The 26,626-nt window shown below is 40.7% G+C and overlaps 2 protein-coding genes across 2 annotated transcripts; one reads left to right on the plus strand and one right to left on the minus strand.

The window, feature by feature from the left end:
- Positions 1-7,785: 7,785 nt before the first annotated feature.
- On the minus strand, positions 7,786-8,955 carry LOC149215911 (uncharacterized). Its single transcript, XM_089389765.1, has one exon. The coding sequence runs from the start codon at positions 8,953-8,955 to the stop codon at positions 7,786-7,788; it is 1,170 nt and encodes a 389-aa protein (XP_089245891.1).
- A 9,688-nt stretch (positions 8,956-18,643) lies between these two features.
- On the plus strand, positions 18,644-19,398 carry LOC149215912 (putative 2' cyclic ADP-D-ribose synthase BdTIR). Its single transcript, XM_089389766.1, has 2 exons — positions 18,644-18,870; positions 18,966-19,398. The coding sequence occupies exons 1-2, from the start codon at positions 18,644-18,646 to the stop codon at positions 19,396-19,398; spliced, it is 660 nt and encodes a 219-aa protein (XP_089245892.1).
- The last annotated feature ends 7,228 nt before the right edge of the window (positions 19,399-26,626 follow it).

The following is a 26,626-nucleotide window of genomic DNA, read 5'->3' on the forward strand; positions in this document are numbered from 1 at the left end:
CAAAAACCACCCTGGCCGTGGTATTACGATCAAAGACGAAAAACCCAGGTTTTCGAGGATGCTGAGGGTTCCAAGATTTTGATCTCTCGCCATATCTGCTCTACATATACCATTGTGAGAAGAAGCTTTCACCATCCTGCCTGACACCCAAAAAATTAGAACTCTCGGGCTACAACCACTGTTAGCCTTTTTGAGAGTATTGCCCCAGGCTGTAGAGGCCTGTCGATGCACGTCACCTGCTAGATACTCGATTGTGAACACTCCGCTGATCATAACGCTTCTGAGTCATCTGTACTTCCCTCCATGGACTTGTTCCGAAACACCATCCTGTCTTCCTCAGCCTGGTCGTGGCACTTCGCCTTTAGTCTATTCTGAGGTAGCTCTTGCCATTTCATTGCAACCCTATTTTCTGTGCAGTTCACTCCTTGATTGGCTAGAAGATCTGCCAATTTATTGGCTGTTCTTTGCACATGTTTAAAATTGATTGTTCAGAGGCACAAAAAGTGACTGTGGATCTGTTGAAAGACCTGGGTTAGCCTCCAGTTTCTTGAGGCGTTTTCTGGCTCCGTACCCCAGCTAATTCTCTTGACCGAGTTAATGATTAACTCAGAATCTGCTTCAACAATCACATTGTGTCGATTATCCTGAATCAGGAATTCTAATCATTGCTCCATAGCCATAACTTCCGCCATATTGTTGGTGGCTCTCCCTAAGTGTCCATAGAAGATGAAAAATATATTTCCTCTTTCATCTCTTAAAACCCCACCATGACCCGCAGTACCCGGGTTGCCCTTTGAGGCACCATCAACATTGAATTTCAAAAAGCCCTTGGGTGAGGGTGCCAAAAATCAAGCTCAGAGTCCCGATTGAGAATCTTCCTATCCAGGCCCTGAGGAATGAGTCCCTGCAACCCTAGCTGACAGAGAATCCTCAATTTTGGTGCTGAAGGTGGATTCTTAGGGAGATTTTAGACTATACTCCCCACCGTCTCCTTAAGTTGTTTTACGATCTGTTCCAAAAGGTAAAGGGATGGTTTTTTTACATTCTTGAAGATTTTGTTGTTCCTTTCTTTCCAAATATTCCAAATAATGAAGCTTGGCGTTAGAGCCCAAGCTGAGCCAAGAACTTCATTATTCGAAAAGTTGCTTCTCCACTTGTTTAGGGTGTTGATGATACTCCCTTTGTCCCTATATGACTGTTGGAAAATGGTGGAAAAAGAATCCCACAACCTGGAGGTAAAGGTGCAATTGTTGAGAAGGTGCTCCATTGTTTCCTCTTGTGCTTCATAGAGTTGGCATCTAGAAGGCCCCAGAACACCCCTCTTCCGAATGTTATCCCAAGTTAAAATCTTCCTATGCTGGACCAGCCACATGAAGAGTTTAATTTTCATCCAACCTTGATGCCTTCATAGTCTTTTCCAAGCTCTGTATGGAGCCTGGGAGTCCAATCCAAGGAGAATGAATTTTGCTTCCTTAAGATTGAAGGTACCCTCATTGTTGTTGCCCCATATCAGCTGGTCATTCCCTCCTGACACTAAAATTTTCCTTCGATCTAACTCTTGCATTAGAATTTTAGCTTTAGCTTTTAAGGGGTTGTCGTCCCTGAAATCAAAGTTCCTCCATGTTCTCCATTTTCCTATACTGTTGGTTTGATCCCAAAAATCCTTTACTTTGGATAGTCCTTTAGTATCTGCCTCTGCCTTGAGGTCCTTCAATTCCTCTTTTAACAGAATAGGTTCTTGTTGCCATCTTTCCTCCCAGAATAGAGCTAAGTCTCCCTCTCTAATTTCCCAGAAGCTGTTATCTTGGACTAGGCCTCTGTTTTCCCAGGCCTTGTTCCAAATGTGTGATCCCTTAATATTTCCATCCATCCGTATATGGTCATTACTTTGCCATGAGCTGGCATATTTTTCTTTCCAAATTATAGCCCACTCAGACTTTGTTTATTTTACCCAGCGCCACCATAATTTAGCCTCTAAAGCCTTGCTTAGAATGTCGGGATCATCCAAACCAAGACCCCCATGGTTTTTAGGTTTGCAGATTTTTTCCCAGGCTACCAAGGCCCATTTCTTCTTTTCTTCCCCCTTGCCCCAGAGAAAGTCTCTCTGTATGGTTCTGAATAGATGCAAGACTCCTTTAGGAGCAGGGAGAGTAGATAGCATGAAAACTGGGATTGATTGAAGAACAGCCTTTGTGAGCACCAACCTACCAGCCAAGTTTAAGGACCTCATAGTCCATTTCCTGATTTTATCTTGCAATTTATTAATCACTGGCTCCCAGATGCTCTTGTGTAATGGCTTAGCAGTTAGAGGAACCCCCAAATATATTAAGGGGAGAGATTCCCTTTGAAAGCCCAGAATTTTAGCAATGTTCCTCTGAATAGCAATATTAGTATTGAAGAAAAAAATCTTAGATTTGGAGAGATTAACTTCCATACCTGATGCCTTGGCAAAGTCATTTAGGATTTGTTTATACGTAAGAGCTTCTTTGACTGTGGGGATTCCCTACAACATGGTGTCATCAACAAACTATTGATGAGTCCAAGCCTGTCCCCTGTCAGAAAGTTGGAGACCTTTGATCTTACCAACTTCTTTTGCATGCTTGAGAAACCGACCCAGTCCTTCCATCATGAGGATGAAGAGAAAGGGAGAGAGTGGGTCCCCCCTGTCTGAGGCCTCTAGAAGTAATAAAAGTCTCAAAAGGAGAGCCATTGACCAGAATTGAGAAGTTGGAGGAAGTAACCAGGGCCAAGACCCATCTAACCCAGTTGTGATCAAACCCAAAAGCAATAAGAATTTTCCTGATATAAGTCCAATTCAATTTATCATAGGCCTTGGCTATGTCCAATTGCATGATCATACCAACCTTTCTGTTGGTAGTCAGAGAGTGTACCACCTCATGTGCTTGAATGATATTATTGAGAATTTTCCTTCCTTCCACATACCCAGATTGTTCCACAGAAACAAGGGTAGGAAGGAGAGGTTTGAGTCTATTGGCCACCACTTTTGATATTATCTTGTAAACCACATTGCATAAAGCTATCGGTCTAAACCTGTCAGCAGTTTGGACTACCTCTTGTTTAGGGATCAGGGCGATGAAGGAGTTGTTCAGTGCTTTCAAAATAGTTCTATTCATCCGAGAATCTTCTACTACATTCTTTTTTTGTGTGTAAGTGAGTAGATTATATTGTATGACAAGTATAATACAAAAAACTGCCGAAGCAGTGTGAGCAGGGATATACAATATTCCTAGGCTTATCGCCTGCTCAGAGGAAGTGATACAAGTAAACCAAAACGTAGCACACCACGCAGGGTGGCGAGGGACAGAGCAAAACATTACTAAACCTCAGGAACTACCATAAGTAGACAGGAGAAGTAACAATAGAACAACAGACAAACACTAAAGCCGAGATAACAGAGTGAAAAGATAACAGAGCAGCAAGAACCTGAGTCGGTAAGAGAGCCAACATAATGGCCTTAGAAGTGGTAATTCCCCATCTGGGCGATGGTGTCCAAGCCGATGTCCCTGACGTGGCTGTCGACCTTCGCCTGCATTTCTTCCAGGGAAGCAGGCTGAAACGCTGCCGAAGTGGCTGGCTGAGCAGCATGGTTCGCACTAGAAGTGGCTGGCTGAGCCGCAGGAGCAGTATTGATGGAGTTCTTGAGAAGCTGGATGAGCAGCATAAGCATACGGTTGTGGGTTTTGATCGCTTCATTCACCGAGGTGATTTTGCTGTCCAGGGAGCTATTGTAGTCTGTGATCTTGGCCATCTGTTCTGTAGTGAGATTAACCTGAGTAGTGAGATTAACCTCAGTGACGTATTCCAGCGCCTTTGCAATTAAGGTTTTCGTGCGCCAGCTCTCCGCCTGGGTTCGCACAAATTGAGTGGCCCTCTTCGTGGGAGTACCGGGGTCTGTTAACCAGTTGACCTCAGCAGCAAGTTCCATATCCGAGTGACCACCCTCCTCAAGCTTCGCCTGAGCCTCTAATTCTGCAATTTTGCATTTAATTCTGGTCGCGGTCCTGGTTTCGTAGCCACTTCTGGCAGCCTGAAGTTCCCTATTAGCTGCCGCGCAGCGACTACCTCCCGCTTCCATGGTAAACCTCTTGTGACTTGCCCTAATTAAACCAGACTTGTAAGCGGACCCGCGCTCAACACGAACTCTAAGAACATTGAGGAGAACTGAGCAATTGCCCATGTTTTTATAATGAAAGCAATGATGTTTCCTCAGGAGATTGGAGTAAATGCCTCTAATGGTGGTGGTACCTTGCTGACGGGTAAGCTGAAGAATCGCACAAGCGAGCCTGTCACTGGAAGAATTGGAGCTCATGATGTAACTACCAGGCTGACGAGCCGGGCGCCAAGTGTATGGTGAAAGCCTTCTCAGGGGATGGTGGCGCGTGAAGGGAGATATGCCCCGTATGCTGGCATGCTTGATGCTGTTCCTTCGGGCCTTGTTCCGCCTCCTTCCACTCAGAATTGCCATTAATGGTAATGAAACCTCTCCATACGGATCCTGTCCATGCGTGCTGAAAGGACGGTGTCTGATGTAATGGATCTCGTCGCTTAATTCCATATGATCGCCTGTCTGCAAGAGCCGCTGCCTCCAGGAGCTCCACCTCCCCCTATGTCCAATCAACCCATTGAGGGTTTTGGGTTGATAATCCTTGCCGATCTCCTCGTGATTCCGAGACTGTGGCCAGGTGCCGTCCTCGATTAAGGGTGGGTGGCCTGGACTAGATCCTTCGCTGCCAGTTGTATGCATGCTTCCTTTATGATTGGGTCGTCAAACTCCCGCCAGCACCTGTCCATGGCAATGTTGGGGTTGTCTGCTCCGCAGTTTTCTAGATGGTCAGCAAGACCATTCGCCTTTCTTCTGATTGTTTGAAAGATTAGACCTTTCATCCCCAAAACGAGCTCAGCTATGTTTTCCGTGGCTTTGGCAAGCCTCCAATGCTTGGTCGCTTTGCTTATGGTCGTGCCTGTCTGTAGGCGTTTAGCCGCCATGATAGCCAGAAGAGAGTCTCCTTCGACTATTAAATTTCCCCTTCCGAGACTTTTTAGGATTTTTAAGCCCTTCTCAAGCGCAGCGAACTCAGCCTCATTATTAGTGGCTTCACCTAAAGCTCTGCAGAAAATGTGAATGATTTCCCCTGCTTGATTTCAGACAACTCCCCCAATGCCTGCTGTACCAGGGTTACCCCTAGAGGCACCATCAAAGTTCATTTTCAGGCTGCCCTCAGGAGGTCGTTGCCAGATTGAAGGAATTGATGCGGGTTGGGGAGAACTTCCCCCTGTTGATTGATTGCTCACAGCTTCCAATTGAAACGCCTTTAAGATTCGTGACTCCTGAATAGTTGGTTTTTCCTCAGCTTCAGCTTTGCACTTGGCCTGTATGAGCTGTTTGATATTTGTTGAGATGGATTCCTTTGCAAATTCTAGGCTTCTGGTTTCTTCTTTGAAGATTCTACGGTTACGTTCTTTCCATATGGTCCAAACTATAAAGCCGGGGGCAGATTTCCAGATGCTTTCCACTCTATTCACTTTTGAGAACTTGCTTCTCCAGTTGGAGATGGTTTCCTGAATTGAATCCCTGTTCCGGTCCGAGGCTCCAAGAATGCTTTCCATCCAGTCCTAGAGCTGGGAAGCCCATTCACAAGAGTTAAGAAGGTGGTTCAAGGTTTCCTCCTCCTTAGTACACATAGGGCATCTGGAGGGTCCCCTGAAGCCTTTCTTCATAAGGTTTTCCCAGGTGAGAGTCCTCTTCTGCATTAATAACCATAAAAAAGTTCTGATCTTCGGCCATAGAAAACTGTCCCACACCTTAGTTGCCCAAGGTAGAATGTTCGGTTGTCCTTCCTCATCTATGATACTCCGAGCCTCTTTCAGAGAAAAGTTCCCGTTTCCTCTAGGCCCCCATCTGAGCTTGTCATTTTCGGCTGCAGTTCGAATTTTCCTTTTCGAAATTAGTTGATTCAAGCCTTGTATTGTTTCCTGAGTGAGTTCATTGTTGTTTAAATCAAAAGCTGTCCACTGCCTCCAATCTTGGTCATCATTGTTGGTGGACCAGTACTGACTTACAGTGAAATTGCCTGCCGCTTGCTGACTTTGTTTCAGGGGAAGGAGATGGGGGGATTCCAACTTGGGAAGCTGTTTCCAGGCGTCTTCCCAGAAGAGAGCGTTGTTGCCATTTCTTATCTCCCAGAAGCTGTGGTCCTGGACTATGCTTCTATGGGCCTGAGCGTGGTTCCAGATTGGTGAGCCGTTGCGGGTAATCTGCATCCTGATTATGTCTAGATTGTTGTTGTTTGGCATGTACTTCTCTTTCCAGTGAGTAGCCGAGGGAAGACTCGTGTCTAAGATCCATTTCCACCAAATCTTAGCTCCACAGATGTTATTGACTGTTGCTGGATCAACTAAATTTAGACCCCACTTGGTTTTTGGTCTGCAGAGCTTCTCCCAAGCAACTAGAGACCATTTTTTCTTCTCGCTGCTTCCACTCCACAGAAAGGAGCGCTGAATGGCACGAATTTGGTTTATGACCCCTTTTGGTGCTGGGAGGATAGAGAGCAAATAATGAGGAATAGCCTGCAAAACCACCTTTGTGAGAATTAGTCTGCCTGCAAAGTTCAAAGCTCGGTGAGTCCAGTGTTTACTTTTCCTTTCCAAACTGGCTAGAATTTTCTCCCAGTGTCCTTTTTGCCAAGGTTTCAAAGTGAGGGGGGCACCAAGGTATCTGGAGGGAAGAGATCCAATTTTGAACCCCAGGAGACGGGAAAGGTGAGATTGAATGGAAGGGTGTGTATTGAAGAAGAATAGAGTAGATTTGGATAAGTTGATCTCCATGCCTGAGGCTTGGCTGAACAAATTAAGAATATTCCTGTAGGCTAGGGCTTCTTTGACAATAGGGAGACTGTGTAACATAGTGTCGTCCACGAACTGTTGATGGGTTGTGGCTTGACATTCTCTGATGGGTTGAAGGCCTCTGATGTTGCCTTCTTCTTTGTTCCTTGTTATTAGTCTGCCAAGTCCCTCCATGAGAATGATAAACAAAAAGGGGGAGAGGGGATCGCCTTGCCTAATGCCTCTGGTGGGTTGGAAGGGAGTTGAGGGAACCCCATTCACTAGGATGGAGTATTTAGGTGATTTGATGAGAGCTAGAATCCACTTAATCCACTGATTGCTGAAACCAAAAGCTACAAGCACAGCTTCCAAATAAGACCAACTTACCTTATCATAAGCCTTGGAAAGATCAAGCTGCATGAGCATACCTGCTTCTTTTTGAGAATGTAGAGAGTGAATCATCTCTTGCGCAAGCAAGATATTATCCATGATTTGCCTGCCCTCCACATAGCCAGACTGTTCCGGAGATATGATGCCTGGTAGGATAGCTTTCAATCTGTTTGCAATGACCTTTGAAATTATTTTGTAGATGACATTACAAAGAGCGATAGGCTGGAATTTTTCCGGAGTATTGGCAGCCTCCATTTTAGGAACAAGAGCTATGAAGGTAGAGTTTAAGGACTTGAGAATGGTTTTGGATCTTCTGGAATCTTCCACTATCTCCCATATGTCTTGCTTGACGATGTTCCAGCATGCTTTGTAGAAATTGATGGTGAAACCATCCGAACCCGGAGCTTTATCATTGGGCATGCTTCTAACAGCCTCCTCAACTTCTTCCATCGTGATTGTTTTTCTAAGGGACCAGTTCTGTTCTTTAGTAATCATTCTGGGAATTACTTCTGTGATCTTTGTAATGGCTTCCTCCCTATTAATGTCTGGCTCCTACGCTATGAGGCTAAAGTGATTTCTGAGGGAGGCTGAGATTTCATTGTGATTTCTTATGATATTCCCCTCCACGTCTTTTAACTCCATAATTTTGTTAGCACTCCTGTAATCCATAGCTGATCTGTGGAAGAAATTTGTGTTCTGCTCCCCTTCTTTTAGCCAAAGAATTCTAGATTTCTGTTTCCAAAGTGTTTCTTCCTGTTTGCATCTGTTGTGCCATTGCTGCGTGAGTTCCTCTTCTAGTTTGCTTGTCTCCTCCTCTCTGCGTCCTTCCATACCTTCCTTTTGTATTAGTTCCAGTTTCTCTTCGATGATTGCTTTCTCCTGGAAGATATTTCCGAAGACTTGTTTATTCCATTCTTTCAGTTTTAGTTTGATGTTTTTTAGTTTCTGTTGCAGGATGAACATTTTGGAGCCTTCCTCCCTCGCGGGCTTTGACCACCATTTCTCTACCATTTCTAGGAAGGAGGGGTGTTCTATCCAGAATTTTTCAAACCTGAAGGGTTTGTTTTTGGGAGAATCCTGAATCTCAACTGCTAGAGAGACCGGCCAGTGGTCTGATCCTCCGCTGGGGAGGATGTTTGATTCGACGACTGTTCCTTCCAAGAGCAGACTTTCTGAAATTAAGAAACGATCCAATCTAGAAGCAATGAGCCTATCTCCCCCCCGTCTATTGTTCCAGGTATATTTGCCGCTTTTGGGATATACATCCACCAGTTTTGCATTCTCTATGAAACTTATAAAGGCCTCTCCATCCTTGTGTAATCTTCTTAGGCCTCCTTTCTTCTCCAGGAGGGAGGTTATCATGTTGAAGTCTCCCCCCAGGATGAAATTAGCATTTTGGTGTCTTTCTATGAGTTTGGTGAGCGAGTCTAGAAAACAAAATTTATCTTCTATCTTTTGGGGACTATAGACATTAATGTAGATAAAAGAGGATGAGTTACCTGTTGGGTGCATCTCCAAAGCCAGGTAGTTCTTGCTAGCTTCAGCTGTTAAGAGATGAAACCTTCGAGTGTCCCAGAAGGTTGCTAAGCCTCCCTCGCACCCTTTACTCTCAATCTCCATAACTTCGAAATTCCTGCTTAACTTCCTACGTAGCTTGCCTATGAGTTCACTATTGCATTTGGTTTCTTGGAGAAACAGCATATCCGGCTTATACTTCCCCATTTTTCGATTTAGAACCCTCTGTTTGGTCTGACTACTTATTCCTCTGGCGTTCCAAGAGATGATCTTCATAGTTAACTATTTTGTTGGAAGGACGGGTACTCATCTAGCTGCCTAATCATGCCAGCATTAATTAACATTTCGCCAAGTTCCTGTAGCTGCTCGATGCTTGTTTTCCGGCCTCGTCGGCGCTTGTGTCTTGGGCCTGAAATTCTTCCCAGCTGCACTTGGTAGTGAGGTGATCCTCCCTTGATTATTCCAAGTTTGCTTTTCTGTTTCTCCATGATTATCTTCTGCCGTGCTATGAACAGGTCATTAACCTTCCTTATTTCTTCCTCTGGAACTGCTTCCAGTCCCTTGGCTTTCCAGCTTTCCACCAGCGCATTTAGGTCCATTCCGTCCGTTGCGAGGGTGTCTTCCAGGTCCTCGCTGCCTGCTTCACTTGTTAGCATATCTGTCTCCTCCTCCGTTTCGACGACTCTGTCGGTCATGAGGATCTCCCCTGCTGTTGTTGCATCTGTCCTTTCTTCTTCTGTAGGTTTTTCCGGCTTCTCTTGCCTCGCATTCCTGTGGGGAGTGGGCTGCTTTTCCTCCGAGTCCGTCTCAAGATCTAGGATCTCAAAGGGGTTGCTGAAATAGTTTCTATCCGTTTTCCCTTTCCCATTTTTCCTTCTGTTGGCTCTCTGCCTGTTCTTGGGTTTAATGAAGTTATTCTTATCTCTGGTAGTCTATATTTTTTCCTCTTCGGCCTCCTTTTTGTTCAAGGGGTAGTCCTTGACTAGATGTCCATGCTCATGGCATTTCCGGCATCTAAAGGGTATTTGCTCATAGTCTAGTGCCTGAAAGTATTCTTCGTCCCTGTAGTCAAGCCAAACCCCCTCGTGTAGCGCTCCTGAAACATCCAGTTCGACACAAATTCTCGCGTAGGTGGTGTATCTTTTCTGCATGGTTGCTTCTGAAGCTTTGACGAAGGTGCCAAGCTTGTCCCCGATTTGTTTCAGGGCATTAAGACCCCAATAATCTATGGGTAGGGAGAAGAGTCTGATCCAGACAGGCACCTGGGTGAAAGTTTCCTTCTCCGGGACAAAGTTTGGCTTCCAATGTCTCATGTAGAGCCCTGCTGCTGCCAAAAAGTAAGGGCCTCCCTCAAACACTCTGTCCTTATCTTCTAGACTGGTAAAAACTACTGTGAAAAAACCTTTAGCTCCTAAATGCAGCTGCACGTCCCCTTTTGGTTTCCATTGCTGTCTTATCCACTGGCAAAGGGTTCTCTCGGAAGGCCAGATGCCCATGAATTTGCAGATGATGGCATGTTCAGCCATGTGATCCCTATATGCTTGGATTTCAGGGTCGTTGATGGTTATCCGCAGACTACCTTCTTTTTTTGCCTTACAAGCGTTGTTGGTCACGTGTGTTCTTTTGGGGTCTGCGCTTGTTTCCCCCTCCTTCTCCGGATAGACTATTCCTTTTCCTTTCCCTTCTTTGTCTTTTGTGGCCTTCTCCTTTTCATTTTCTGATGGTTGCGTTCTGTCATCATTCTTGTCCTGTTTGTCCACAGTGTTCCCCTTCACTGTATTCCTAGCACCTGTTGCTTTGTCTATCTTGTCAGACTGTGGCTACTTTTTTTCTCTGTTGCTCTTGCTGCTAAGCAGCTTACTGTTCAGACCCTCGATTCTCACTCCCGCCGTTACCTTCTGTGGTTGTGATTGCGAAACAACTTTTTTAAACGAAGGGGTCCCACTGGACCCCTCGGCACCCATTCTGCCCGATCTCAGTGCCCCCCAGCAGGAGAGCGCCGCCCAAAACAAGCTTTGGGTGAACGGTGCAGCTGTAGCCGAGAAAAACCCAAACCCTAGATAGGTTAGGTTAAGACGCCATTAACGAACCAGTCCAGCCTTCACACATCCTCTCTCACCTTACTTTACTATCACTTGTATATAATTTCTCTTCTACTACATTCAGAATATCCTGTTTTACAATATTCCAACAAGCCTTAGAGAAATCTACATTGAAACCATCCGGGCCAGGCACTTTACCGTTTTGCATTTCTTTGAGCACTTCGCTAACATCCTCTTCGGTCATTGGCTTGTTTAGGTTGAAATTGTCCTCTCTGGACACCAGCCTAGGTATATGTCTAGTGAAGTCCCTAATGGAGTTTTCTCTGTCATAACAGGTTTCCTTAGCTATGCCTCGAAAGTTCTAAACAAGTAAAACTTCTATCTTTCATGAGAGTTGTGAAGATTACCTCCCTCATCCTTGATCAATGAAATTTTGTCGTGAGCTCTGTTCGCTATAGTGGATTTGTGGAAAAATCTAGTATTGCATTCTCCTTCTTTGAGCCATTGAACCCTAGATTTTTGTCTCCAAAATATTTCCTTTTGTTTACATAAATTCTCCCAGTCTTGATTATATTTGGTGGCTTGATCACTTCTAACTTCATCGAAGCCGTCCGTGATAAGGGCTTGGTTGAGTTCCTGCATTTTACCTTCCACAACTTTTTTTGCCTCAAAAATATTGCCATATTCGTTCTTATTCCAATCTTTGAGCCGGAGCTTGATGTGTTTTAGTCTTTTCTGAAGAAGGAACATTCTTGTGCCCTGAATGTTCAAATCTTCTGACCACCATTTGGCGATGTTGCTGATGAAATCTGGGTGGGAAAGCCAGATATTTTCAAATCGAAAAGGTCTGTTCCGGGGGGTACCAATACCCTACACTTCCAGATGAACCGGCCAGTGATCTGAGCCTCCAAAGGGGAGAATTCTTGCTGATATTTCCTTGTCATTGAGCATAAGGTCCTCTGAGATCATGAATCTGTCTAATTTTGAGGCCACCTGAGACTCTCCTCCTCTTTTATTGTTCCAAGTAAAGATGCCATTACTCGTTACAATGTCCACTAACTTCATAATATCTATAAAAGTTTGAAGTTTCAGAGAGTCTTTACTTAGAACTCTGGTTCCCCCTTTTTTCTTCGAAAGTGATTTGATCATGTTGAAATCACCTCCCAAGATATATGGAATGCCTAAATGTTTGTCTCTGAGATCCTCCTGAGAATCTAGAAACTTGAGTTTACCCTCCAGTCTTTGGGGGCCATAAACATTTGTGACCAGGTAGGTTTCCTTATCTGCCACAAGCTGCATGACCACTGATAAATATTCCCTAGATGCCTCAACATCTAAAATGTCTATTTTTTTTTGGATTCCAAAGAGTGAGTATACCTCCTGCTGTATTCTCTGCTTTGACTTCTAGAAACTCATATCGATTGAGCCATTTGCTATAAATCTCTTTTATTTTTTGAATGGAACATTCAGTTTCCTGGATGAATATCACATCCGGTGCTGTTTGTTTCATTCTATTACTAATTAGTCTTTGTTTTCTTTTACTGCCTAGACCTCTAATATTCCAAGAAGTGAACTTCATTATTAAAGATTTGTAAAGGAGTAGCTATTTAGGTCTTTCATCTTACCTGAGTCTATCACTAGCTTTCCACATTCCATCAATAGTTTGTTCTGATTTTTCCTACCTCTTTTCTTTCCTGGGTTTCTGGGTGCTAATCCTGGTGTGGTTTTCACCGTTTTTACCCCTTCGCTACCCTGCCTTTCCTTGTTTCTTTGCCTCTCCGGCCCTTTGTTTTGGGTTTTCCATATAAACAACTGCTGGACTCTACTGAACTCTTATGGAGGTAACGAGTCTATCCCTTCCTTGGTTCCTTGATTCAAAAAATCTTCCAGATCTAGGTTCTCTTTCTCAAGAATCTCCTGAAGTTCTTGGTACTCCATTTCCATTTCGCTTTGGGTCATCTCATGATCCATCTCCATTTTTGCATCACTCAACATAGTTTCGTTCTGCTTATTTTTATCTGGTGTTTGTTCCCTGTCCTCTTCTTTCCCCTTCGCCATTAAACCTTCTCCATTCGTTTGGTCTGCATTTGTTATCCCTTCTTCCTCTTCAAGAACTTGGAACCTATTTTGACTGGCTTGTTGCCCTTCTGATTTTTGTATCTTTGGCCCCCTCTTGCTTCCTTTTCCTTTGTTTGCCACTTTGTGAAAGCTTTCAGAATCTTTCATTGTGTTAGCTTTACTCTTATTCTCTATTTTAGTGAGAGGGCGGTCTCTGAATAGGTGCCCATGCTTAGGACATTTGCGACATCTGAATGGAATATGTTCGTAATCCACCGTTTGCACCCATTCTTCATCAAATGCTTCCAAGATTACCTCATCCGGTAGAGCTCCAGAGAGATCCATCTCCACACATATTCTAGCAAAGGAAGTATACTTTCCCCTTCTAGTGGCTTCAGAAGCTCTGACAAAACATCCTAACTTATTTCCTATGGCAGATAAGGACTCTGTTTGCCAGTAATCAAGAGGAAGAGAATAGAGTCTTACCCAAACCGGGACCGAAGTAAAGGTCTCACATTCCGGAACAAAATTCATGATCCATGGTCTCATATAGAGACCAGTTGTAGCATAAAAGTAGGGCCCTCCTTCAAAAGCTTTGTCCTTATCTTCGATGTTTGCAAATACCACACTGGTATTTTATCCACATTTGTAAAGATTTTTTTAGTGGGCCATAAACCCATGAATTTACAAATGATAGCATATGTCTGCATGTGGTCCCTGTGCGCCTGTAGAGCCGGATCATTTAAAACGACTTTAGGTGTAACTGCAGCTTTGGGTTTACATGGACCCATGTGTGCTTTGTTTTTTGTTCCCTGTTCCTTGTCTTCTTCCTCATTTTCCTTAGTGATGTTATTCTCCTTTGACTTCTGTCCATCTTGTTCCTCTTCACTATTCCTATTCCTTCCCATTGAAGGGCCTCTATCATATTCCATTGGTTTTTTACCCCTGCTCGTCATCGCCTGTTTCTAGGAGGGATTGGAGCTCCCTCCTTTGCGCCCTTCCATGGAGAACCGCCTTTGCAATAGCCCTGAAACCCTAGCTATTCGCCCTGCGCCCTCCCCGTTCCCCCCCATGTTTTCTGATTTATCTCTCTTTCCTCCCTTAAAAAAAATCTAATCCAATTAATTAATATGAGTTTTAGATGTTAATAGTACAACTAAGCCTAATTAATTTTTTGATATTTGGTTCTCAATAAAAAATCCAATGAAAACACAAAATGAACAACATTTATTGTTATGATTACCAAATTATATGTTTTAGTCTTTTTTTTTTTTTAATTTAGTTAATTTTATTACGCGCAGTGCAGACGAAACATAATGAAAGCTTCCTCGACACTCTACACACTGAAATCTTTCACTGCACCTCCACACTTGGCACAATGAAAGATTCTTCTGCATCTTGGATGCACAATGAAATCTTCCTTTACACTGTATATAACAAAATATTTCACAACACCTTCACACTCAGCGCAATGAAATCTTCCTCCGCATGTGAGACTGAATTCGAGGCAATTGCTATAACGATTGCATTAAATGTTTTAATGTTAACCAAAATGAAATCTTTGTCCCCTCTTCTACACTTCACACAATGAAAGCTTCCTCCCCACCTCTGCACTTTGCGTAATGAAAGTGTTTTCAACACCTTCACACTTTGCACAACGAAAGTTTCCTCTTCATCTCAGAGTGAATTCAAGGAAATTGTTGGAACAATTGCAGAGTGTGCATATCTAAGGGTTTGGCTTTCATTGTGCAGAGTGTGAAGGTGTGGAGGAAGATTTCATTTCGCTTCTTTTGGATGAGTAAAATTGACATATTAATTTTGTGGGACTTAAATTTCCAGGTATGAATTTGCTCATTGCCTCCATTTAATCCAATTTCTTGATATGGATTTTAAATGTTAATAGTACAACTAGGCCTTAATTAATTTTTTAATACTGGGTGTGGAGTCCTCGGCACTGTAGTTAGTGTCCATCTCTACAGGTTTCCTCATTGGTCAATAAAAAATACAATGAAAACACAAACTGTACAACTACTTTTATTATTTTAATTATCGAATTATATATTTTAATCTTTTATTTTTAATTGAGTTAATTTCATTGTGTGAAGTGCAGAGAAAGAAAACTTTCACTGCACCTCTTCAGTCGACAGAATGAAAGCTTCCTTCGCAACTTGGAGTGAATTCGGAGCAATTTTTGTAACAATTACAAAGTGTGTATATCTTAGGGTTTAACTTTCATTGTTTGGAAGTGTGGCTTGCGGAAACACAATGTACTCAAATAATGACAAAACATGAACCACACAAAAAAACACAGACTATGCAACTATGCAACAATCACCCTTAGTTTAATGCCTTTTAATATATATTTTATCTAAATTTTTTTTTTTCAAGTTGTCTGTGATCCTTCAGGCTTGACATGTGGGTTGAGGAGCTGCGATCAAGGGGCATCTAATCTGTCAAAGTTACCCAGGGATGGAACCTGGCCTCGACCACACCAGCCCTAAGTTGATTGAAATTTTTAGCACGTCTCCTCTCCCTAGCACAAGGCACAACCACCCCTCATGAGGTTTGATCTTGGGTTACCTTGCTAACAAGGTCTATCCTCAAGTGGTTGTGTTAGTGAGACTCGACAGTTTAAAAGTTTACATTACATTAATATTTTTATTTAATTTAATTCTTATTTTTATTTATAAGACATTACATTATATTATGTTACAATATAATATCTCTATTATAATGGACTGGAGAGTACTTCTCAATAGAAAGAATTTCCAAATTTATAAACAAATAACTTTAAAAGATACAATAACTATATTTCACTTTTAAAAAGACCATCAGATAAATGTAAGTGAAAATTAATTAAAAAATTAAATATTATAAAACAAACTTTACCAACAACTCCAAACAATTTCTTCATATATATATATATAATTTTCAATTCAAAATAAAATTTGACCGAGTTACCTATAGGATTGTATCAAATTTACATGACTTTTGTGATCTATATTAATAATAAATAAATTTCAATAATATGATTACTCTTAAAAACAATCTTAATATTATATATATTTATTTAATTAGCTAAAATTATATATATATATATATATATATATATATATATATATATATATAGATATAATTTTCAAAATAAAATTTGACATTTTATCAATAAGATCACTATCAAATTTACATTTTTCTTTTCCTTGAGTTTAATTGGATATCAGGTTTGACATTGAGATCGTTATCAAAGATACGTTTTCTAATTTAAATTGGTTGCATGTTTTACATTCCAGCTGTATACATATCTATCGAATGATTATATAAATAAAATACGTCATGTATGACGTCAAATTCGAGACCTAGTCCCCTTTCGGCCAATGATTCTCCTTTGTTATTTAAACAAATGTTTTATCTTCGTCATGGGAGTTGAAGAATACTTCTTCCTATTTGGAGTCTGCTAACGAGGTGGAGGTTGAAGAATACTTCTTCTTATTTGGAGTCGTTAAAAAGAGGTCAGAATCTGGGCAAAAAAATCTCAAAAAATCTTGTAAAGACAGTGTTTGAATCGTGTTTTTGATGGTGGAAATGGATTCAGCACCATCAAAAAGGTCTAAGACACCTAAATTTTTTAAATTTAACAATTATAACTTGGATTTATAAAAATCTTTGCCAGATTTTCTCTAAATATAATCGAAATTTCCATAACTTTCCGAGCAATTCCTCCAACTAGTTAGACTACGGCTTCCTATTTTTCCTGGCAACCAAATTGACATCTGCATTTGTCATTTCATCGTGAGTTCTGATTTTGGCTCTGATCAAATCCATAGGCAACAAATAAATCCTATGCTATTGGGCTGTATCGAGTGGCAGCTGTATATGCCCACCATTAGATTTCGGGCTTGGTAAAATCCAACAGTGGACAGATACAACGGCCACTCAATTAAAGCTCGATAGCATAATTTAGTTGTTTCCAAATCCATACGCATCCCTGGGGCTCCACGTCATGAGCGGTTGTCATATCTATCCCTCTAATCTAGTTAATTTGTAAGTAATAAAATATTAATTTAATTTAATATTAATTTACAATTTTATTTTTAAATATGATTAAATTATAATTAAATTTTATATGCATGAGTTTAAAATTCAGATGTCAATAGATATCAGATAATCTATAGATATTAGATAACTATTATTAATAGCCTTAACGATAACGTAAATATTTGATGAATACTTGTCACATTAAAAAATGCAATTTATAAAACACGCGTTGCCCAGTTTCGATGAAAATAAATACGAGAGCTATTAGGAGGCGTATTTCTTCATTTTGGAGAATAAACAATTTAAGACTATGAGGGAAAAAAAGTTGCAATATAGAAAAGAAGCGTTGACCACTTCTATAAATACAAGAGCCATTACTCAATGTGTCGTGTGACATTCAGCAGAGTTAAGAAGCTTCCTAGCATTTGCCGGCTATCATCCAAGGTTCCGAATGCGTAGGGAGGCAAGCAACTAAGTTAAGAAGCTTCCTCGCATTTACCAGTTATCATCGAAGGTTCCTTGAAGACTGCATAATGCAGCAGAGTTAAGAAACTTCCTAGCATTTACCAGCTATCATCGAAGGTTCTTGGAAGACTGCAGAATGCAGCAGAGTTAAGAAGCTTCTTAGTCTTCCTTTGTTGCCGCTCAGATGGTGTGTCTTTTTGGTTCGAAATTGTTTCTATTTGTGCTAAGGAACCTGCACAGGGTTGTTTTTGGTCAGTTCAGCGGGAAGACGGGCCGGCGTTTGACTGAGCTCCTTTCCTTGCAAGCAGATGCCACAATTGGCCGATTCAATGGCACGCGCAAAAATTAAATTATTTGGCAAGCTATGCCAGAAAATTAGGAGGATTTCAACGGATGTCGACAAATTTGTGAAGTATGTGGCATGTTTTAGGGCAAATCTTTCCACATGACTTCTAAACCAGTGTTTAAAGGATTTGACTAGGTAGGCAGAACGCTTCATAGAATTCTCCTGAGAAAGCCCACAATATTGGTATAGTTATGCGAAGACTTGCAAAGAATTCAAAAAATGATGCAAAAAACAATAAGCACGACACGATTCTTGCAATGCAATTTCTAGACGCGTAGGGGCATCCGGGGACTCGTTGTGTGGAATGCAACAGAGTTAGCAGTCAAGTGGAGACCAGACCAATTTTTTGTTTTGTAATGACCACATCCTTCACCCATCAAACTTTACGTTGCGCATTATCTTAACATTGTTTCTCAGTATTCATTGAACTCCAATGGCGCACTTAGTCACTCATCATGATGATTCTGCTTTCTCTTCCACTGCCTCTTGTTTTGCGTCAGTTCCTTATGCTTCCTCATCCACTTCCTCTTGTTCTGCGTCAATTCCTTATTCTGCGTCAGTTCCTTGTGCTTCCTCTTCCACTGCCTCTTATTCTGCGTCAGTTCCTTATGCTTCCTCATCCACTGCATATTGTTCAGCATCAGTTCCTTAGGGTTCCTCCTCCACTCCCTCTTGTTCTGCATCAGTTTCTTATGTCCACTATGACATATTCATTAATCTTTGTAATTACAATTATTGTAGCCGAGATGTCAACACCTTCTCTACCAAACTTTGTCGTCTCTTCCAATCCCTTCAGTTACATGTTTTTTTGGACAACCCAAACTTGCGAGACTTGCACAACAAGATTCCGCCGAAAATAGAAAACGCTATTTTAGCTTCCTCTGTACACATCGCCATTTTACCTCCAAATTTTGCACAATCAAAATGTTGTCTCGATGAGCTTGTTCTCATGATTAAATTGACTGCAGAGTTGAGGACTACCACTATTACCATTTTTTACTACTCCAAACCTAGTGAGCTTAGGTGGACGGACAAAGACAATAATGGACCCTATGCTCAAGCCCTGTGCAACTATGAAAAGAAAAATCTATATGATACAGAGACAATTAAGGAGTGGAGAGACGCTCTACACCATGTTGCAGAAATTAGTGGTTTCGTTGTGGATGAGAATCATAGGTGAGCATCCCACTATCCAAATCCAATTTAGTTTTTCGTAGTTAGCCATTTCTCTCTATTTATTTAACATTATAAATGAATTAATGGATATGCAGGGACGAAGGGGAGATATTGAATAAGATTATAGAAAGCGTGTTCCTAGAATTTCCTTATGGTCCCTGTTACGATGTTTTTCTAAATCATCGCGGACCTGATGTGAAAGAGACCTTTGCCAATGCTCTTTACAATAACCTTGTTTCTTGTGGATTTAGAGTTTTTCTGGATGAACAGGAACTCTTGCGGGGACTCAAGATTAGTCCTCAAATAGAGGTCACCATTCAATTCGTCCATGTCAATATTGCTATTTTTTCTCCCCACTACGAACAATTTCGTTGGTGCCGCGAAGAACTCAACCTCATGGTGAGGTCAAAGAATACCATTCTTCTTGTTTTTTATGAGGTCAAGCTTTCTGATTTGCAATGCCCTGAACGTGGAGTGTACGTTGAAGCCCTGCTCAACCATAAAAACAATGATCGATACGATCCATAGACTCTTCAGGATTGGAGAGACGCTCTTTCTGAGGTCCGAAAACTCCCTGGTCATGAGATGGATGGGTGAAGATTTGCCCCTATTCCCAAGCCATCTTAGTGTTACTTTTCAATTGGTTGGTGCATCACACTTGCACACTTCACTAATTATGTTACTCTTTCCATGAAATATTCAGGAATAATGACGACCTGTTGGCAAAAATTGTGGAAACCATAAAAGAAAATCTTTCAAAATGATTTGAAGCCATTCGAAGCTTGGACCTACAAAATGTGCTGAAAAGTGTTTTAAAGGAAAATGCTATGAAAGTAGCTATGAACCGTGAAACAATTGTTACGAAACAAGCTGCGAGTCGTGAAGCACGTGTATGGAACAAGCTGTGAGTCATGAAGCAATTGTAACAAAACAGGTCGTACGTAAGTAAACACTCCTCTTTGGCTTAATCTTTATACATTTTCATGTTTTTGAATCATTATAAAGTTTCAATTATTTTTAGCTATGTTTATTTTAGATAAAGTTTGAGATAAATTTTCAAAGAGAAAGAAATTTCTAGGGTCATTTTTTATTAGAATAATGGAAAAAAAATTAGAGTTTTATTATTAGCATTTTGTTGTGTTTTATTAAGATTGTTAAAATTTCAAATCCTATTCATGAAGAGATTCAAATTCAATCACTTTGCAACACAATATATTTAAGTTTTTTTTGCTCGGATGGATGCAACGTGTGAGTGCAGGTAGTTGTCTTCACATTCAACTTTATGTCCCCTGAGAGCTGCAGGTCTATTTTTCAATTACTTTGCCTTCCATTACATTTTGGGTTAGTATCAAAGCCACCTACCAAGAGCGAGGTGCACTGTTTAATTTTAATCACAAGAGACAGTGAGCATTGAATTGTTGAACCCATACACGAGTGCCAGTTGCGAACTGAGAGAAGCTTCGATTGGTGTAAAAGTGGAACGGTGGACCACTATACTCATGTTGTGTATTTCGCCTAAATGAAAAGCAGTTGCTGCCAAAGAAGCGATGATGGGGTGGGCCCCCATTCATCTCTCACAACTCCATTATCTTGATAATCACAAGTTAGCAAGTAGCACCATGAGCTAGAGAGTAGTTATTACATGTGGAGGATCTGATTGAGATTATCCAAGAACATAGCAGTGAGCTTGCATGGAGTTTGAAGGATACTTTGCATGTTGAAGCTGTGGAATGTTTAGCATGGAGATTAAACAACTATGGAGCTTGTTGATATCAATGCCATGGAATCTTACGTGAGCATGGAGCGTGAGCTGTTGTGGAACCTGTAGTTGTGTGGATGTCCAACGGAAATGTAAATGTTTGAGAGCCTAAACAATGTGAAATTGATTACTGTTCGTTGGTTTGTAGAGATGTTCAAGTGAGCTATGAGTGACGTAGGAGCTGCGTGGTTCACATTGTGCCAAGTGAGTACTGCATGGAGCTATTTTCTGGGGCAACTAAGTGTATGATTATTGAGTAAGGACCTGTGTGATCCAATTGTGCCTTCAAACATGTGTGTAGACTGTTGGAACATTCAGTGTTGTGTTGAGCAGCTTGTGGGACCGTGCTAGCTGAGTTCTTTTGTTTGGCTGAGAATTTTGAGAGACCATTCCACATGTGTGTGAGACTTGGAGACCGTCCTAGGTATGGAGAGGTGTGCTGGCTTGTGAGTTGAAAATGTGTTAGCTATCAGTGCTACATTCTTTTAGCCAAGGAGTTGTGTGCTGCAAAGTGCAGATTTGCTATACCCTGGAACATGGGGTAAGCCATGACCTTGTATGGAAGAGCTCACATCTTTAACACATTGATTGTTTCTTTGAAGGAGAGTTTGTTGCAAGGCTAAGTGGTGTGTCGCTTGCTCGGATTGTTTTAAGACATTGATTGTTTCTTTGAAGGAGAGTTTGTTGCAATGCTAAGTGGTGTGTTGCATGCTCGGAGGAGTTGATGTGTGGTGAAAGTTGTGTTTTTATTTTCCTTTTTTTCTAGCTTGAAGGAATTGTTGAAAAGGTGTGTAAAACAAAATTCAATGGCTAACCTTTTGGCATAATTTTATCTAACTGAAGCGACAAAGTTAGATAGTGCTAATTGGGAGAGGTGTGAGACTAAGGAAAAGATATTGATGAGAATGTCCCTAAAGTAAAACATTATTCCTCATATTCAAGATTGGACAACACTCAAAGATTGTATGAGTGAAGGATATAAATCGAGTCCTCTTTAAAGAGTAAGCTCATTTCCATTAAGATGGGAAAAAATGGAAGCATTAGTAATTTTATTTTGAGAATTAAAGATCTTAAAGATAAGCTTGGATATATAGGAGAAACAATATATAACACTACTCTTGTAATTATAACCTTAAATAGAATTTTAGATGAGTACCAAATGTTTATTACAGTTCTTGCAGCAAGGGAGAAAGATCCCATTTTTTATGAGTTGGCAAGTCTAGTTATGCAAGAGGAAGAAAGCTGAAATAACCTTGAACCTCAAAGTTTTGATTTGGTGCTAATGGTCAAAGGGAAACAAGCTTTCATGGTCAAAGGGAAACAAGCTTTCAGAGGAAAGCAATGGGAAGGAAGCAAAGGAGGAAAGCCACCACATGGAAAGTGATCCAGGTGGATATTGGTGGCCACCTGTCTATTCCACTTGGACTGTAAGCATTGTTTCTTTTAGTTTTTCAGTTTCATTAATTGTAGCACAATTTACTATTTTTGCCAGTTTTTCGGGTCTTGGACTTCCGAAGCCATTTTAAGGCCCTAAATGACGTTTTTTTGGAAAATCGCAAGTGGCAAACGTAAGGTTTTAACTAAACATTCTTTGTCAGTCATTGTATTCCTCGGGTAGATCTTTCTAACGAGGTATTGTGTGTATCAAATGGAGATCGATGCCAGAGTTACGACCCTAGGAAATTGATGTACCAATTTAACCCAATAGGGCCCATAGTTTGGCGTTTCATCTCATAGGGTTAGGTTTTTGGATGTTTGGGATTTTCCATCTACCAAATTTCTTCTCAAAGATAAGCTACCATCGCCTGAGCTCGTTTATTTCCATTCTGTATGGAAGCATATTTCAGTTCTTTGATATTAATGAAATGAAGTTTTATTTCTACTGCATATGTGTGTTTCTGTTTATATCTTTAATTTGTTGTGTTCCTGTTTCAATTGAGATCAGTGGTATCAGAGCAATTTGCTCTTTATTGATCCTTCTTTTCAACTCCACAACGAGGTCGTGGTCTAAGGAGTTAGGTCTTGATCTTGTTGAACCTTTGCAGGATCAGCCTCACAAACCCTGACGGTCGCCCTTAGGGGAAGAAAAGAAAGATGATGGAGCAGGAGATCTTATCAAAATATTGCACAAGGAGGCCCTCGAGAAACAAAGGAACACAATGATGGACAACTTTGCACAGATCCTTCAATGGTTTCCCACCGGCAGCCCATCCAAATCCAACAACCACTCTGGAGGCACCACTCATTTTAAAGTACAAGTAAACTTTGACATTCCCATATTTGAGGGCCAAATAGATGCAGGCGCTGTAGATAAATCATTAAATCTGTTAGAATGATATTTTTCTATACATGATTTTTCTAGCCAGGAAAAGATTACTTTTTCTCTTTTCAAAGCCGACCCCCACGTCAAGGACTGGTGGGAAACCTACTGTGAGGAGAAGGATGAAAGTACACCCTCACTGTTTTCAGTGGTACTCTCTTGGAATTCGTTTCGGGAAACCATAAAAGAGTCGTACTACCCTATCAGGAACTATGAGTATAAATACATACAGTGGACCACATTGCAGCAGGGAAGGGACCAAGACGTGCCAGAGTTTACCAATGTTTTCCATACCCTTCGCACGAAGTTGGGTATCAAGGATTCTGAGAAACATTTGGTACTCAAGTACCACGACTGCCTACACAGGTACATCCAGGATGAGATGGAATTCCTGGACATCTCCTCATTCGGCCCGACGTAATGATACACTGTCACGATTGAGCAGAAACTTAAATAGAAAAAACGAGACTTTGGATCTGTGAATCCGAAGCAAGGGAAAGGTACCCCCAAACCATACAACAAAGGAAAAAGCCAAGACGGGGTGTCCCAAGACAACCCGCCAAATCTGCAAGCAAAGAACAAAACCACGAAGCCAAAGAAGGACATGTGAAAGTGGTGTGAGTTCCATAAGAGCTCCACTCACAACACAAGTGAGTGACAGGCGAAGTAGTCACTGCTGGCCGAGATGAAGTCTTCTGAATCAATGCATGTTCCAACTCTGAGTCAGAACCCGACAAGGGGAACAACAAAGGGAATCAAATTATCGATGCGAATCCCAATGCCACTGTTGCCACCACGAAGATCCAGATGGAGGAACCTGAAGATCTAGAGGAGGATGAGCAGCTCTTCCACTCCCAGATGTGGGTAAAGGGTTCCCCGCTACAGTTCATTGTCGACAGCGGAAGCTAAAAGAACTTCATTTCAGCAGAGGTCGTGAAGCGGTTGGGCCTATTGACCACAGCACACCCACAACTGTACACCATCGGGTGGTTTCACCAAGGAGGAGATCTTCGCGTTAGTCAGCAGTGCCACCTTCCATATAGCATCAAGACCTTCACAAATGAGGTATTATGTGACGTTTCTCCTCTTGATGTTTGCGATGTATTATTATGCCAACCATACTTATGGAAGCGAAATGTTGTGTATGAGTCAAGGCCTCGTGATGTTGTTGTTACCTTGGGAAATAATTTGTGCAAGATATCGGAGCTAGCACCGCCTACCACCATCTCTTTGGTTACTACAAAACAATGCAGTAAGTTCATTTCCAAAATGGGTAAATCTGTTTTCCTGATGATACACCCTCATGGAAAGAAGAATACGGCGGCCATGACCTCTAGACAAAGCCCCTTTGAATGACAAAAACAAATGGAAAAGGTCATGGAGGAGTACGAGGACATCTTCACCTCCTCCGCACGAGTGCCTTTGCACATCATGTCAAACACTCCATCAATCTGACCCTCGGTGCGATGTTGTTCAATGGACCAATATATCAACGCTCTATTATGGAGAACGACGAAATCAAGAGGTAGATTTAGGAGGTAGAGTGCAGAGGTGCGAAAGAAGATTTCGTTGTGTTTATTACATACATGCACACTCTGCACCTCTACACTCCGCACAATGAAAACTTATTTCATAGCTCAGAAAAATTGGATTTCAGATATCTGTTTTGTGTATAGTATTTATTTTAATCGTAACTATGATGATTGGAATTTGAATCTTAATATAGTTCTTGTTATTGTAACTGTGTTTCTTACTATTGAAGACTTCTCAAGCACTAAGATTGATTACTTTGTTCTAATTCTAAATTTATTCCCCAATTTTGTGGAGAATTCTATGATAATGTTTTGCATAAGTTGTGTAATTGATCATAATTAATTTTATATGTTAATAGTACGACTAAGCTTTAATTAATTTTTTAATACTAGAGTGGAAGTCCTCTATATTGCAGTCAATATCTGCGACTATAGGTTCTCATACTGGTCAATAAAAAATCCAATGAAGAAAAAAAGTACGACTTTTATTATTTGGATTATTGAACTATCCGTTTTAGTATTTTATTTATAATTGAGATAATTTCATTATGAGGAGTGTGGAGGAATCACAATTAAATATTCTTTCACGCTCTGAACAATGAAAGTTTTTGTCGCACCTCCACACTTAGCACAATGAAAGCTTCCTCTACATCTAAGATGATCAGATTGAAAATGGGTGTTTGTCGATAGTTTTAGATATAATACATACATATCCAAAGAATGCAATGCTAACACGGTGATGGTCAATGAAAAATTCAATGAAAACACATAATGTGCAACAACTTTTATTATTTTCATTATTGAAGCTTTGTAGTTCTATTTACTAGATTGATTTGTTTTAACCTGTTAATGTTGCGTGGAGTATAGAGGCGTGAAATAAGATTTAATTGTGATTTTTTCACACCTTCACACTCTCGAAAGTCCACACTTTGCACAATGAAAGCTTCTTACATACTTCAAAGTGAAATTGATGTATTAATTTTGTGGGACTTAAATTTTTGTCTATGCACTAACTTGTTATATAATATTGCTTGGTGTTTTCCTTACATCCATTTAATCCAATTTCTTAATATAAATTTTAGATGCTAATATTACGACTAAGCTTTAATTAATTGTTTAATACTTGGCACGGAGTCCTCTGCTTCATAATTAGTGTTCTTCACTACAAGTTATTGTACTAATCAATAAAAAATCCAATGAAAATACATAATTTACAATAACCTTTGATTATTTTAATTATTGAACTAAATGTTTTAATCTTAAGCACAATGAAAGCTTTGTCCCCTCTTCTACACACCTCATAATGAAAGCTTCCTCCCCACCTTTGCACTTTGCACAATGAAAGCGTTTGTTGCACCCCCACACTTTGCACATTTAAAGAATCCTCCGGATCTTAGATTCCATTGTGTGGAGTGCGGAGGTGCAAAGGAAACTTTCATTTTGCTTCTTCTGCACGAGCTAAATTGATATATTAATTTTGTGGGACTCGAATTTCCAGGTATGAATTTGCTCCTCCCCTCCATTCTATCCAATTACTTAATATGAGTTTTCGATTTTAATAGTACAACTAAGCCTTAATTAATTTTTTTAAGATTGGGTTCTCAATTAAAAAATCCAATTAAAACACAAAATGAATAACATTTATTGTTATGATTATCAAATTATATGTTTTAGTCTTTTATTTTTAATTGAGTTAATTTTATTGCATGGAGTGCAGAGGAAACATAATGAAAGATTCCTCCGCAATCTACACACTAAAAGCTTTCGTTGCTCCTCCACAATAGTATGACTAGGCCTTAATTAATTTTTTAATACTGGGTGTGGAGTCCTCTGCACTGTAGTTAGTGTCCATCTCTGCAGGTTCCCTCATTGGTCAATAAAAAATACAATGAAAACACAAAATGTACAAATACTTTTATTATTTTAATTATCGAATTATATATTTTGATCTTTTATTTTTAATTGAGTTAATTTTATTGTGTGAAGTGCTAAGAAAGCAAACTTTCACCGCACCTCTTCAATCGACACAATGAAAGCTTCCTTCGTAGCTTGGAGTGAATTTAGGGCAATTATTGTAACAATTGTGGAGTGTGCATATCTTAGAGTTTAGCTTTCATTGTGTGGAAGTGTGTGTTGCGGAAACAC

Source organism: Pinus tabuliformis, chromosome 1_1 (genome assembly GCF_031772625.1).
Source record: "Pinus tabuliformis cultivar Carrire ecotype Pingquan chromosome 1_1, CPIR1, whole genome shotgun sequence".
Classification (NCBI taxonomy): Eukaryota; Viridiplantae; Streptophyta; class Pinopsida; order Pinales; family Pinaceae; genus Pinus; species Pinus tabuliformis.